Raw genomic sequence first — 12,225 nt, 5'->3', positions numbered from 1 at the left:
AGAAGTGCCCCCACCCTCCTTGCCTTTTGTAAATTCCTTAAAACCCACCTCTGCCGTCAGGCATGGGGGAATTGAGACATGCTTGCTTTTAATAATGGGGTTTTTAGTGTTTTTTTTAATTATTAGATTTGTTGTACATTGTTTTATTATTGCTGTGAGCCGCCCCGAGTCTACGGAGAGGGGCGGCATACAAATATAATTAATAATAATAATAATAATAATAATAATAATAATAATAATAATAAATATTATACCAAAATTTCCTCATATCTCAAAGCATCAGTTGGTGGGAGTGGATTTTTTAAAATTCATACTGGACAAATAAGATTCTTGGTCATTTGTATGCTAATGTGCTGTTCTAAGTTATGCGTCATGGCATCTTCAAGGAGGCCAGTCATAATTATGATGGATTAGACTGCGGAGTTGGTCCTAGATGCAATAATTGTTTCGCAGATGCTACTCGTGTGCCTTGAATATCTAATATATAATGGCTGGGGGTGGGGGGAGGAGAACTGTAATAAAGTGGCTAAGTGTCTCAGTACAATTACTGAACAAAGTGGAAAGTAAACCACAATAGTAGAGAGCTAGATTAGAAAAGATACAATTTACTCAATTTTTTTTAAAAAAAGAACCACAGTGCAATATGGATTATTTGTGGCCTCATTATGCAGCTACTGCCTTCAACTCTTATCATTTACTGCTCCCTGATTTGTATAGATAAATGTATATTACCAAGTTTACGGAGGAAGAGAAATTAGGATCCCTCCTGGATTGTTGCCCGTTTTTTCTTTTTGGCCGGTGGTCAATGCTATTACAGTGGAACCCCGACATAAGAGCTGCTCTACTTAAGAGCAACTCGAGATAAGAGCTGGGAGGGGAGAGATATTTTTGTTCTACTTACAAGCCCAAATTCGAGATACAAGCGCCAAGGAGCTGTCTCCTGAAGCCAAACGCTAACTTCCGCGTTCAGCTTCAGGAGACAGCTGCGAAGCGGCGCACGTGTTTTAAAAGGTTGCAGCCAGCCTGGGGGGCTCGGGGGGGTGCTTGCAGCTTTCTTTCTTGCTCTTTTTCTTTCTCTCTTTTACCTTCCCTTCCTCTATTTCTTCTTTTCTTTCTCCTTCCCACCTTCTTCCCTCCCTCCCTCCCTTCACTCATTCCTCTCTTACTCTCCCCTTTCATAAGTTTCCTTGCTTCCTTCCTCTGTTCCTGTCCCTTCCCTCTTTCCTTCCTTCCTTCCCACCCTCCGTCCATTCATTCACCCATTCCTCTCTTGATCGCTTAAAGCCGGTCCCTGGTGCAAAAAGGGTTGGGGACCTCTGTCCTACAGGATTGGGTGGCAGAGAAGTTGAACATATGTAAATTTAAAAGTTTAAGAAAGTTTACAAGTTAAGTGAAAGAAACTTCATTATTCATTTATATGTACATGTACATTTCTTCATTAAAAACATGTCTTTCTGCATAATTTAGACTAACTTTGTGAGTTTTTTGAGGGCTGGAACCAATTAAAATTATTTACATTAATTCCTATGGGGAAAAGTCGTTCGAGATAAGAGCTGCTCGACTTAAGAGCCCAGGTCCGGAACGAATTAAACTCGTATCTCGAGGTACCACTGTATTTCTTTTGAGTGTAGTTAATGGGGCATTCTCCCACCTAATTCTCTTCTTGCTAAGCAGTCATTACATAGGTATGGTATACCATAGTTTTACAAAGCTAATCAAATACTAAAATAAAAATAAAAAGGGAAGAAGTAGGGATTTTGTTTTTCTTTTATAATTCACCCTAACCCATCCATCCCCCCTTAACACTTTATTTTCAGTAGTTCCAGAATCTTCCTAAAAAAAGGAATGTGGAGGTGGATGCAGGGGAAACATCAACATGTCATAGGCCGGTTTTATTGCCGACAGAGTCAGGTAGGGAAGTTTCCTCGGAAGAAGAAGAAGGTGGAGGTGACTTAGAAGAGGGGAGTTTGGCAGACAGCCCAGGAGGAGATCAATCATCCTTATCATCCCTGGATTCTGAACAAGAACTTATGACAGATCCACGCATGCGTAGAGTGATGCATAGGAGAGATCAACTGAAGGATTATTACAGGAGATAAGTGAGGCCACCTGGGGTTGGGTTGGGCTGTTGTAATTGGTGCTACAGATAAAAGAGCAGCCTGCTGGTTTAGCCTCAGGTCAGTTTATCTTATCAAGATCGTGGTTTTTGCTGTTCAAGATTGTGTGTGGACTTTCTGGACTTTAGAATTGGACTCAATTTCCCAGTTATTGGGTGAGAAATTGGATTGCATTTAACCTGTGCCTTGTGTGTACCAGAAAATCCCTTTGACATTTAAAAAGGGAGCTGTTTCTGTTTTTCTGTTGATAAAGACTTTTGGGTTTTCCTTCTGTCGTGTGGTGTGTGTCTTTATGAACTAATTACCCTGTAATTACGGGCAGTTGGGACACGCCGGCAGAACAAATTACAAATGATATTTCTACAACGTCTTCTCAATATTCTCTTCTTTTTTTTTTACTCCATTGCTGCAAGGTAACAAAGGAATATATACTTTATTTCAAATTGCAATACGCCTTGCCTATTCTCCACATTAAGATCTTTTTGGGCAGAAGATGTTACCAAATCGTATTTCTTGGATTGGTAAAGTTCATTTCTCCTAAACTTTAGGAGCCCATGGGTACAAGACCCAACTACCACTCTTTGTCACCAAAGGCACGAGTGACCCCGCCAAGTGTGTAAAATGCAGAAGACCTTTGTCCTTTTATGTATTTATTTATTATTTATTAGATTTGTATGCTGCCCCTCTCCATAGACTTGGGGCGGCTCACAGCAATAATAGACAATATATAACAAATCTAATAATTTAAAAGAAATACTAAAAGCCCCATTATTAAAAGCAAACATACACACAAGCATACCATACAGAAACTGTATAGGCCCGGAGGAGATGTTTCAATTCCCCCATGCCTGATAGCAAAGGTGGGTTTTAAGGAGTTTACGAAAGGCAAGGAGGGTGGGGGCAGTTCTAATCTCTGGGGGGAGCTGGTTCCAGAGGGCTGGGGCTGCCACAGAGAAGGCTCTTCCCCTGGGTCCCGCCAAACAGCAACGTTTAGTTGATGGGACCCGGAGAAGGCCAACTCTGTGGGACCTAATCGGTCGCTGGGATTCGTGCGGCAGAAGGCAGTCCCGGAGATATTCTGGCCCGATGCCATGAAGGGCTTTATAGGTCATAACCAACACTTTGAATTGTGACCGGAAACTGATCGGCAACCAGTGCAGACTGCGGAGTGTTGGTGTAACATGGGCATACTTAGGGAAGCCCATGATTGCTCTCGCAGCTGCATTCTGCACGATCTGAAGTTTCCGAACACTCTTCAAAGGTAGCCCCATGTAGAGAGCATTACAGTAATCAAACCTCGAGGTGATAAGGGCATGAGTGACTGTGAGCAGTGAGTCCCGGTCCAGATAGGGCCACAACTGGTGCACCAGGCGAACCTGGGCAAACGCCCCCCTCGCCAGAGCTGAAAGATGGTTCTGTAATGTCAGTTGTGGATCAAGGAGGAAGCCCAAGTTGCAGACCCTCTCTGAGGGGGTCAGTAATTCCCCCCCCCCCAGGGTTATGGACAGACAGATGGAATTGTCCTTGGGAGGCAAAACCCAGAGCCACTCCGTCTTATCCTTCCTGCCAGTTTTTCCACAGTACTCTGTCCAAGGTCCTGATTGATCCTACCTTGTCAAATTCGGAACCTTTTTATGAAGGTTATCTTCCGTCTGATCTGATCTTGTAGAATATGCAGCTACATTTTTGCCATTACATTGCCTATCAGAAATGTAACAGATACTGGCTCTTCTTGTGAAAACCCAGAAGAAAAACAAGTCATATTTATTGATCATGTTGGGGAACTAATAATTGTGTGATGATTCTTCTTGATTAGAAAAAGCAAACAATTTTATTTAATCATATTTTAAATAATTTTAAAGAATTGTGTATTAATTTCAGTAATGAGAAAGATATCTCTTTCTCAAAAGTAATCTCTTATCTCAAGAATTACTCTCCGCCTCGCCAAATCCTATAGAATCCCAGCGGCCGATAAGGTCCCACAGAGTTGGCCTTTTCCGGGTCCCGTCGACCAAACAATGTCATTTGGTGGGCCCCAGGGGAAGAGCCTTCCCTGTGGCGGCCCCGACCCTCTGGAATCAACTCCCCCCAGAGATTAGAACAGCCCCCACCCTCCTTGTCTTTCGCAAATTACTTAAGACCCACCTATATCGACAGGCATGGGGGAACTAAGACATCCTCCCCCAGGCTTTTATATTTTATGTTTGGTATGTACGTGCTGTATGGTTTTAATTGCTGGGGTTTTATATATGTTTTTTTAATATTGGATTTGTTTTACTGCTATATTGTTTTATTATTGTTGTGAGCCGCCCCGAGTCTTCGGAGAGGGGCGGCATACAAGTCCAATAAATTATTATTATTATTATTATTATTGTCAAGTGGACCAGGTGAAATTGAAGCCTTATTTGAAAGGAAACCATCACAAAAACAACATACATGATAGGAAAAACATGCTCTTTCTAATGAAATGAAAATGATTGAAAATGAGAAAACAGGGAGAGGTAGAAAAAAATGTGATTTTTCTAATGAAGATGCTTGAAGCTCTCTGTTTTCTCACCTTCAATCATCTTCATTTTTATTTTATTTGAAAGAGCAATTTTTTTCTATCATATATGTTATTTTTGTGATGGTTTCTTTTCAAATAAGGTTGCAAAAATCAGTCAAGTGGACACGTGATCCACTTGACAAAGAATGACCCTATATTTAGATTGTTCAGAAATATGTGACCGGAAACTGATCGGCAACCAATGCAAACTGCGGAGTGTTGGAGTAACATGGGCATACCTTGGGAAGCCCATGATTGCTCTCGCAGCTGCATTCTGCACGATCTGAAGTTTCCAAACACTCTTCAAAGGTAGCCCCATGTAGAGAGTGTTACAGTAGTCGAACCTCGAGGTGATGAGGGCATGAGAACCTTGAAAATCATACATACTATATGTTCTGTTGGGCTCTCTGGTAGAATCCTCCCCAAAATTCACAAGTACAAATTTCAGACACACACATATTTGAAAATTCAAAACAATGTTCTTTATAATGAAAATTCACTTAACCTAAGCCCTCTTTTGGTATAGCAAAGAGCACTCGTCTCCAAACAAACTGGTAATTTCTACAAGTCCCTTATCAGTCCTGTGATACTTAGCTTGCAGCTTGCAATTCACAGTTCTTCCTTCACAAAGTGAAACACACTTTGCTCTGGTTTAGTTTCAAAGCGGCGAAAAATCAGCACACAAAAAGTCAAAGTCAATAAAGCAGTCATGAAACACAACGATCAGATAATCCTCCACAATGGCCAAACCCACAGGCTGCTATTTATAGCAGCCTCACTAATGACCACAGTCCCACCCAACCACAGGTGGCCTCATTTTCTTTGATAATAATCTCTCAGTTGTTTCTGCCTATGCATCGCTCTCCGCATGCGTGGCTGTATCATTAACTCTTGTTCTGAATCCAAGGAGGAGCTAGATAATTGATCTCCTTCTGAGCTGTCTGCCACACTCTCCTCCTCCCTGTCACTCATGTCTTCATGGTCAGAGGAGCCTTCATCATCAGATTCCACCGGGGGCAAAACAGGCCTGCAGCATGTGGATGTCTCCCCCACATCCACAGTCCTTGGGGCAGGAGCTGGGCCAGAGCTAACCACAACACTATAGATGTCTATGTTTGCATGCTATATACTATAGATGTGATAAGGTAATATTACGATAGCCAAATAAACATGGCTTTCTCTCTCTCTCCCTTTTCTTTCCAGATCCAGTAAGAGGACAACCTTGTGGATGGCCCTTGAGTAAGCCAGATGGAACAGGATAGAACCAATCATGATGAAGGCAATAGTTTAAATCCCTTTTTAATTCCACATCCTTCTCGCGTTTGCCAAGCTGAGCCTTTGTCAGTGAAGCTGCATAATGGAAACACATCAGCGGGAAAGATCTACCATGAACTGAATGGCAACCCTGTGTGGCTGCACGAGAGGGCCGATTTGAAGCATCCTGCAAAAAGGAACGTGAACAACCGAATAAGCCCTGACCTTCTTCAGCAAAAGAAACACTGCAGCGGGTATTTGCAAAACGGTGGGATAAAGCGCACTTTTAGTGAGCCTTCTTTGTACGGACTTCACCTTTACAAGAAGCTTAAGCAAGATGAAGAAGCGAAAAGAGAGCAAGATAGCTCATTCGCTGTCGGCAACCAAGCAGGTGCTTCTAATTCGTGTAGCGAGAAGGACGTTGTGCGTTTTGGAACGGAACAAAGTACAGCTTCAGTTCTTGTACAGTCGTTAAGATGCAATTCCGGTGCTTCAGAAAGTCCTCCGGCTCCCCAGATTCAGAATGAACAAGGGGATGAAAATAGCAACGGCCACAACGGGGACTTTGACATGGCATACAAAAACAAGGCAGCTCCCATGCCTAACGGTGCTATAGTTTCTGCCTCTTCCACGAGAAACGTGTGTGGTGAATTCCTGGAAAAAACATTGTCTCGTTATAATCCAGAACATGTTTTCAGTGGAACGCAGACAACTACATCTTTTACAGATGCCATAAACACTCGGGCTATGAATGTGTTGGCATGTGGCCCATCACATTCACTGCATACCTCAGGGCAGATACGTTCCGCTCAAACCTCAAACGCTGAGCTGACTCAGGTGCTAGCTTCTGTATCTACTGAAGTCCAGAATATAGAAAACTCCATCGTGCAAGCAAGCTCCAACTTTCATCATCCGCAAGGAATGAACTCAGAGCAGCCAAAGTCAGAAAATACCTACCAGCCACCTACAAACAGCTGTGAAGTTTCAGAAAACATAGGGCATAGTCGGGATTTCTCACTCAAACCTAACAACAACCTGAAGACGACTTGTGATAGTCGCTCAGAGATTTCATCACAACCAAGAGAAGAAACTGGTGCTTCCTTCCAACACGATTCCGTATTCAGGAATGATTCTTTTAATCTACCCCCTATTGCACCACCTTCTCCTGGGAAGGAAATAAACAATATGTTGTCCGTTGAGGCTTCAGAAGATCCTAGAAATATTTTCGATCTGATGGAAGACGAAAACAGAGGGCAACCACACCATCAGGGAGAACATGCAAAAAAAAATTCTGGATTTTGCCAACAAATTCCCAGTCCTCAACAGAGCCATCAATACAACATTCAGGTTTCTCAAGCAACTGGTAGGGAAACAGATGTCAATCTCAGTACAGTGATATTGGGAATGAAGCCGCAAGATCCCAGTGAAATTCAGTCCAAACTGGAGTCTAAAGTTCAGGATCCACAAAGATTAAGAACCAGTAAAGAACTGCAACATTTTCCACATCTTCTGAGTCAGATTAATCAGCAGATGGTTCTTGATAATGAGAAAGATCTGGTGAGAAATCACTTAGAACCGTCACAAACCCACTCACAAGGTTCTTGGGTGAGAATGGCCTGCCCTCCCTTTCACCCCAGTAACCCTTCCCCAAAATCAAATGAAACACTTTTGAGGACCATGCTACAACTCCAGGCAAACTCACCCGAGCAGACACATCCAAAACAATATATTAGAGGTTGCAATGAATCGAAAGGAGTCGTGGGGCAATCTTGCTACCAGGGTGAGCAAATACCAACACTATTCAAAAGTGAAGGAGCACAACCGTCTCACCACTTTACTCATGATTTGCAAATCCCATTCCAAAAACACTCACCACAATCCAAAAAGACGAACGATCAGCAAAATTCAAGGCACTTTAACCTTCAACCACAATCTGAACTCCACCTTGAAGAGACTTTGGAGGCGCAGTTAAAGCCTCAGCACTTAGATCTTCTACTTCAGGATGACCAATTCACACATTCACGAATTTTGCCTCCGATACTCCAGACCCAGCCAATACAGCCATCACAAAATTCACAAGTAACAATGAACTCCACGCAACAAATAAAAAACGCAAAATCACCCCAAATCTTTCCCCCGTCAAGCAACAACCATGAACAGCAAAGCGAAGGAACCTCCTTAAATCGGCTTAAATTAGAAGAGTGTTTTGAAGCTGCAAGTAATTACTTCAAATCAGTTGAGTTCCCAGTACAAATGCCCCAGACCAGAGTGGACCATATTCCAAATGCAGCCAACAAAACCTCCCATTATAATCAGACAAATAATGTAATGAAGCATCCATGCTCAAACAGCGCGCACTTGGTTTCCGAGAAAAAAGAAGATCCCATAAACACAAACCTCTTAAATCAAAATGTATCTCGCAACTTGCAGCCCATGCAATATTATCCAAATAGCATAACTCCTAAACAAGATCTGCCGCAGGGCTTTCCAGAACAAAACCCTCTATCGTCACCAAGTTCATTTCTTCAGCTGCCCTTCCAGCAAACACAAGACTATTGTAACACGACAACCAACATGAATAGCTCACAAGCTAGTCAGGTTCAGCAAAGTTACTCACCCTACAACCAGCAAGCAGCATCTCATGTCGTAGATCAGAGCCATGGCCACTGTCTCCCCTCGCAACCTCACAAGGATTTTCAAAAGCACGCTGCTATTAGGTGGCATATCTTGAATAAGCAAGCTAACCAAAATAAATCTGACTCGTGTCAAGCTATGGGCTTCAAATCCATCAAAACCGAAGCTGGCTCAAAGGTGAATGCTTGCCTTCCTCTGCCAGTTGGACAGATGGAAAACAAACCATGGAAGAAAGTAATTAAACAAGAGGTTCAGCACTTTGGTTGCGAAAACATGCAACAAGCGAGTATCATTGAAACCATGGAGCACCAGTTGAAACAGATTCAGGTGAAAACGCCCTTTGATCACAAGTCCCTTGCTATCAAATCACCCAAACAGGTCAAAATTGAGGCTGCGGGACCCATTACTATTCTGACAAGGAATTTTAACGGTACAGATTTCAACAGCCATGACATCTCTTTAGAGCAACAAGCCATTCATTCTAATGAAAAAACACCAACCAAAAGAGGTGCTGGAACAGCCCTCAATAATTTCTTAGAATCACCTTCTTCGTTGCTAGACACGCCTTTAAAAAACTTGCTGGATACACCTGTCAAAACTCAGTATGATTTTCCTTCATGTAGCTGTGTGGGTAAGTTTTGATTACAATTGTTTGCAAAATAAATGATATAAATGCTGTCAATTTTCATGCAGGTTAATATATATATACCTTAAAATATCAAAAATAACATATATAGTTACACATTTTTATCAATTGTTCAAAAATCCATATCTAATTCTGACCTTACATTAACAATCATCAGTTTTTTCCTTGCAATTCCCTCCCTCTGTTTCCTTCCCCTATCTTCTTACTCCTTCATTCCTCCTCTACCTCTCTCTCCTTCTCTTTCTCCCTCTTCTACTTCGTCTTCCACCCCCTATACCTTTCCCAAAGTGTTTTTTTATTCTAACTCGCCTCATAATTAGCAAACTGGTGGTGTTTTAAACTAACAGTGGCTCTTCCAAAAATTCTTATTATTGTAACATTTACTTATAAGAAAAACTCTTTATTCTAGGTGTATGTCCCCAGACAAAAAAGCTACCTCCAAAAAGAGAACCTAATTTTGTCTCCTGGTTCTCCATCTATTGAATCTAGATTTGAACTCCAACTTTTAACAGATGTTGGCTTAATTTTCCAAAATAATTATTATTTCTCATGCCTCTTAATTTTAGGCCTATTGCTTCCTCCCCTTCCTTAATCTCTTTCCTCAATGTTTGTTTTTCTTGTACCCCCTTTTATCATAGCTAAGTACCTCTAGAGTACATTTTGACCTATAATTTATCATATTATCTTATACTCATATTAATTATACATTTCAACTCTTCTTATTAATCATCAGAATTCATATATTATTCCAAATCAATTAATTGTTCAGACTTCCATAAAATAAATTTCAAATTTTCCATGTAAAATGATCTCATATATAAGGGTAATTTCTACCTCAGTAGATAGTAAGTCAAAAATTGATCAACCATTATTGTCTTCCTCTGTTATACAGTACTTATGTTATACAAAAGGAACAAAACTCTTAACAAAATAATTATATTAATTATATACATGAAGTACTTGTCATCGAAATTCATTACACTATTTCAAATCTATCTATCTATCTATCTATCTATCTATCTATCTATCTATCTATCTATCTATCTATCTATCTATCTATCTATCTATCTATCTAGAAGAACTTGAACGATTAAAGATAAATAAGGCAATGGGTCCAGATGGCATCCACCCCAGAGTTCTTAAAGAATTCAGATCTGTCATTGCTACCCCCATGACTGATTTGTTTAACCAATCCCTGTTAACAGGAGATGTTCCTGAGGATTGGAGAATGGCCAGTGTTGTGCCTATCCACAAGAAGGGCAGTAGAGAAGAAGCTGGTAACTACAGGCCAGTTAGCTTGACATCAGTTATAGTTAAAATGATGGAGACTCTACTCAAAAAGAGGATAAATCAGTACCTAAAAAACAATAACTTATTGGATCCAAATCAGCATGGCTTTACTGAAGGCAAATCATATCAGACTAATCTCATTGATTTCTTTGACTATGTCACAAAGGTGTTGGATCAAGGTGGTGCCGTGGATATTGCCTATCTGGACTTCAGCAAAGCCTTTGATACGGTTCCACATAAAGAGCTGATATCCATCCTAAGATAAAACACAGGAAATAGTGTAAGGGCAGACTAGATGGACCATGAGCCTTTTTCTGCCGTCAGTCTTCTATGTTTCTATGTATCTATGTATCTATGTATCTATCTATCTATCTATCTATCTATCTATCTATCTATCTATCTATCTATCTATCTAGCTAGCTAGCTAGCTAGCTAGCTAGCTAGCTAGCTAGCTAGCTATTTATTGGACTTGTATGCCACCCCTATTTCACAGAATAAATTTTCAAATTTTCCTTTAAACAAATTTCTTGTATAAAAATAACTTCTACCTGCTCTATGGATTGGTGCATTATCATCTTGAAAGATGGCATCCCCCTCTGGAAACAGTTCTTGAACCATAGGATGAATTTGGTCGGCCAAAATTCCTAAATAGTGATGGCTGTTAATTCTTCCATGAAGGGAAATCATTGGCCCGGTGGATTTCCAAGAAATAGCACCCCAGATCACTGAACCCCTGCAATGTTTGACAGTTGGGAGAAGGCAGTCTGGATGAAATGATTCTTTTGGCTTTCTCCAGATGTAAACACGTCCGGAGGTCGGAAAAATGGTAAATGATGATTCGTCAGAGAAAATCACATCACACTGCTCGAGGGACCATTTCTGGTGGTTTCTACACCACTCTAAACGCTTTCAAACATTTGTCTTTGAGAGCAGAGGTTTTCTAATTGGAGCTCTCCCATGGGATCCATATTTGTGAAGCTCCCTTTGAACAGTTTTTGTGGAAACTGGGTTCTGTACGTGTCTATTGAGCTCTGCAGTGATTTTAGGAGCTGTGGTCTTGCGATCCGCTCTAACAATTCGCTTTAGAGTCCGACGGTCTCTCTCAGACAACTTCGACTTTCGACCAGACCTGTGCTTGGCTGAGGACATTTCCCCTTCTCTTTCAAAAGCAGTGATTACTTTTGAGACATGACCTCTTGAAACGCCAAACATTCGGGCACTTTCTGTTACACTAGCGCCTGCCCTTCGAGTACCAACAATTTGGCCTCTTTGAAAGTCTGAGAAGGTTACAACCAATTTCCTTAAATTTCCTTAAATTTCTGTTAAAAAAAAAAGGTAGTTTTAAAAAACATATCAAATAAAAGAATTTTAAAAAACATTAAAATATGTCAAGTTTTGATTGATTTGAACATGTTCAGACATTATGATGCCAAAAAGTCAAGTGTTTCCATTTTTTTGTCCACCACCCTGTATGTTCACCATCACAGGACTATACCAAAGCTGTGTGGTATAAAACGTTTTAAAATTACTGATTGATCTTTTTATTTCCTTTTTGTTTTTAAACAGAACAGATAATTGAAAAAGACGAGGGCCCTTTCTATACTCACCTTGGTGCTGGTCCTAATGTCGCTGCTATTAGAGAAATAATGGAAGAAAGGTAATGAATTAGGAAAGCATGCAGCAGATTAAAATTTATCCACTTTTGCATGTCAGAATTTCTTCCACCATTGCAAGCCATT

General features: G+C 40.8%; 1 protein-coding gene across 1 annotated transcript in view; it reads left to right on the top strand.

The window, feature by feature from the left end:
• The window catches only part of TET2 (tet methylcytosine dioxygenase 2), an 80,539-nt gene that overhangs the window by 45,474 nt on the left and 22,840 nt on the right, over positions 1–12,225 (top strand). The window contains 2 exon segments of the mRNA XM_070757911.1: positions 5,866–9,181; positions 12,053–12,143. Coding sequence (XP_070614012.1) covers positions 5,911–9,181; positions 12,053–12,143 — 3,362 coding nt within the window. The 5' untranslated portion in view covers positions 5,866–5,910.

Source organism: Erythrolamprus reginae, chromosome 7, assembly GCF_031021105.1.
Source record: "Erythrolamprus reginae isolate rEryReg1 chromosome 7, rEryReg1.hap1, whole genome shotgun sequence".
In the NCBI taxonomy this organism is placed as follows: domain Eukaryota; kingdom Metazoa; phylum Chordata; class Lepidosauria; order Squamata; family Dipsadidae; genus Erythrolamprus; species Erythrolamprus reginae.
This window is presented reverse-complemented; position numbering and strand designations above follow the sequence as displayed.